Source organism: Propithecus coquereli, unplaced genomic scaffold (assembly GCF_000956105.1).
Source record: "Propithecus coquereli isolate 6110/MARCELLA unplaced genomic scaffold, Pcoq_1.0 Scaffold96, whole genome shotgun sequence".
Taxonomy (NCBI): domain Eukaryota; kingdom Metazoa; phylum Chordata; class Mammalia; order Primates; family Indriidae; genus Propithecus; species Propithecus coquereli.
Genome location: NW_012155951.1, coordinates 5,073,334 through 5,076,599, shown reverse-complemented (window position 1 = coordinate 5,076,599; position 3,266 = coordinate 5,073,334). Strand labels below are relative to the sequence as shown.

The 3,266-nt window shown below is 36.2% G+C and overlaps 1 protein-coding gene across 1 annotated transcript in view; it reads left to right on the top strand.

Annotated features, from left to right (window-relative positions):
* Positions 1–2,850, top strand: part of RIT2 (Ras-like without CAAX 2) — a 290,494-nt gene extending 287,644 nt beyond the window's left edge. Inside the window, exon 3 of the mRNA XM_012665091.1 lies at positions 2,352–2,850. Coding sequence (XP_012520545.1) covers positions 2,352–2,582 — 231 coding nt within the window. The 3' untranslated portion in view covers positions 2,583–2,850. The remainder of the gene's footprint in view (positions 1–2,351) is intronic.
* Positions 2,851–3,266: the final 416 nt, after the last annotated feature.

Here is a 3,266-nt window from a genome sequence, read left to right as displayed (position 1 = left end):
TTCCTCATATAAACTTAGGCTATATTTTTGAGTACATATAAGTTTATAAGTATAATACCTTCCTAATAGATTGATATTTTCATCATTATAAAATATATTCCCTTAATAACAGTCGTTTTTATTTACGGTCTACTTAGTCTGATATTTATGTTACTATACCAGCTTTCTTTTTGTATAAATTTCCATTCAAATCTCACTCTTTCTGTATCCTCACGTGTACACTGTTGCAACTGCAAGTGATTTTTGAAAAATCTGGCCTGGCAATCTTTGTCTTTTTAAATTAAAGAGCATACTGCATTTATATTGATTGTGATAGGTTCAATTTTTCCTTTATAATTCCTTATTTTCTCCCTAGTCTTGCCATGCTTCAATGTGAGCTGAGTATACATCTTGCCTCATCAACTTTAGGTTTCTCCATGTGTCATTTAGCCACTGGGGTGTGGGTAGAATTATCACTGCTTCTTGTACACCTGCCCTCTGTCATGGCAACATCAATTCCCAAATAAGAGGTGCTCTTTCAGCCTGAATCCCAAAATAAGAGAATAGAAGGAACAAATCAGAACCTAACCAACAGCCTAGAGCTGAGATGCCACAGTCTACTTACTCCTCAGCTATCAAGGAACAGTGTGAGAGAAAAACAAATATTTTTGTAAGTCACAGAGATTTTGAGGCTGTTTTAGTTTATGTATAACCTCATAAAAGCTGATTAATAGAAAATGGTTCCAGAAATGTTGTGTTGCTACAGAAAAATGTAAAATACACATCATTGGCTTCTGGGTGGAGAAAATTCTTATGGATGACTAAAAAATAAATGATAACCCATGTTACATGGTGTCAAACTATGTGGTAAGATTATCACTTGTGATAACTTGACAATCAGTCAAGTTACTTCATAAACATATCTTTGCTCCATTGCTGGTAAGACAGACTTTAATAGCTTTAGTTACTTGTTTTAGCTGCATTTCTTAAGTTACTATAAGATAGAAATGAGCTCCAAAAAGGACAGGTGTGTTTACCAGCAGGAATAAAAGAAAAAGGGAAGAATCCAAGCACTATGTGTCTTATAGAGTTAAAATATGACAGTTATTCATCTCTATTTAACAGCCCTTGGGGAGGTTAATCTATCACAGACTAGAGTGGAGGACCTGTCTTTGAAATCAGATAGACCTGACAGATTTTTACACCCAGCTCAGCTATTTACTAGCCATTAAGTGTGGTGTGTCAGTTAAGAAAGTTGGTTTCTGCTCTGATTTACAAACAATGGCAAAATGTCAACAGCTTAAAAGAATAAAGTTTTTTTCTTAGTTATACATATTCCACATAGGTGGGCTGGGAGTTCCACTCACTGCAGTCCAAGTCTAGTCACTCATGGTCTCAGACTGATAATCCAGCAGGGCTTTATGGGAGCATGGGAATATTAGCATCAGTTCAGTGATACATAATCCACTCACTGTTTCAATAACTGTGTGTAATTTATCTTGATATCTTAGTTAATACTTATTAAACCCTGGGTGATTTTATTAATCATTCTTTTAACTCTTCAAATATCTCTAATGGTGACTTAGGCATCAGGAGCTGTAATAAATTCTAAAGGGATGCTAAATGAGGCATGTCCCCGACCTCAGTCAGTTTATGATCTCTAGATCCGTTACAGTTGCATGAACCACGACATAGTTAAGTGCCACAAAAGACTCATGGAGCTTTAAGCCTACTCTGGGGTGCTTGGTTAGACAAAGGCTTATTTATCCTAACGGTGGTGTTTTGTTTTTTGTTTTCTTTTGCTAGAAGATTGTTTTTTAAAGTTTCATGACAAATTTACCGTGTCATTATTCTTAAAGGAAAGCCCTGAACTATAATAATAACTAACATTTGTAGAATTTTAAATATGTGCCCAGCTTGTTCATGTACCTTTTACAGTTGATCTCATTTAACCCTAACAAAGAGCTTTTGAATAGGTATTATTATCACCTGTTACAGATGAAGCAATTGAAACAAAAAGGAGAAGAAACCCACCCGAGTTTGCAAAGCTAAAAAGTAGTCGAAGCGGTGAAACAAACTCGTTTTAATCTATAGCCATGCTTTTGACCACTATGCTATGTTGCATCTTTGAAGTCTGGAGAGCTAATTTCTAGTTTCATTCATAATCAGTTTTAAACAGCTGTCTTTTGCAGGGATTCTAATTTCTCATTTGTTGTTCAAGTTCAGAAATTCTAGGAATTTCCCTTAAAATAAATTCTCACATTTACATTGTTTATGTTACTGGGGCCCGCAGTCCTAGTAGAGAACATATATTTTTTAATTGAAGGATCTCTTCCTTTGTTTCTTTTTAATATCGTTTATTTTTCCCTTAGGTCTCTACAGAAGAAGGTTTGAGTCTGGCCCAAGAATATAACTGTGGTTTTTTTGAGACCTCTGCAGCCCTCAGATTCTGTATTGATGATGCCTTTCATGGCTTAGTGAGGGAAATCCGCAAGAAAGAGTCCATGTCATCCCTAATGGAAAAGAAACTGAAGCGAAAAGACAGCCTGTGGAAGAAGCTAAAAGGCTCACTGAAGAAGAAGAAGAGAGAAAATATGACATGATATCCCTGCGTTTGAGTCCCTCACTCTCTCTTTCTCTCTGAATTTTATCAGTTGGACAATTCCAGATGTAGCATTCTGCTTTAATATTCTGTCTGTCTGTCTCCCTTTAAATCTCTGCCTGTAGGTAAAAGCAAGATCTGCATAACTGTACCTCTTGAGATAGTTTTGTTTTGCCTTTAACAGTTGGATGGATTTTGTCAATCAGCCGGATATGCTGTTTAGTTTTTACAATATACGACTAAATAAAATTGACATTCCAATTGCCTCATTTCCCTTTAAAGAGTCTAGCTTCATTTGGTATGCTGTCTGGTTATAAAGGAAATATGCAAAATTGCAGCCAGAATGATAAAAGGCTCTGGGGATCTGCCTTTGCCTGATAACACTGTGGTTGTTTGCATTTCAGGAATCTCAGTAAATAACGAAGAAGCTTAGGAAATAATTCAGGACAGGAATCTGCAGCCCGGTCTTTCCTTAAGTGTAGAAGTCATGGTGCTTCTTCTTGAATGCTCCAGAGATAAAATTTAGAGGAATTATTAATAATAAGAATGGGTTGTGGGTCACTGGAGAGCTGAAATAAAATATCCCAGTATTTATAGTGTTCTGCCCCTGTTAAGCTTTGGCAAAATTATTGTAGGGAAGTCACTGGGCTGTAGCAAAAGAATATTGTCTCTGTAACAGGAAAAG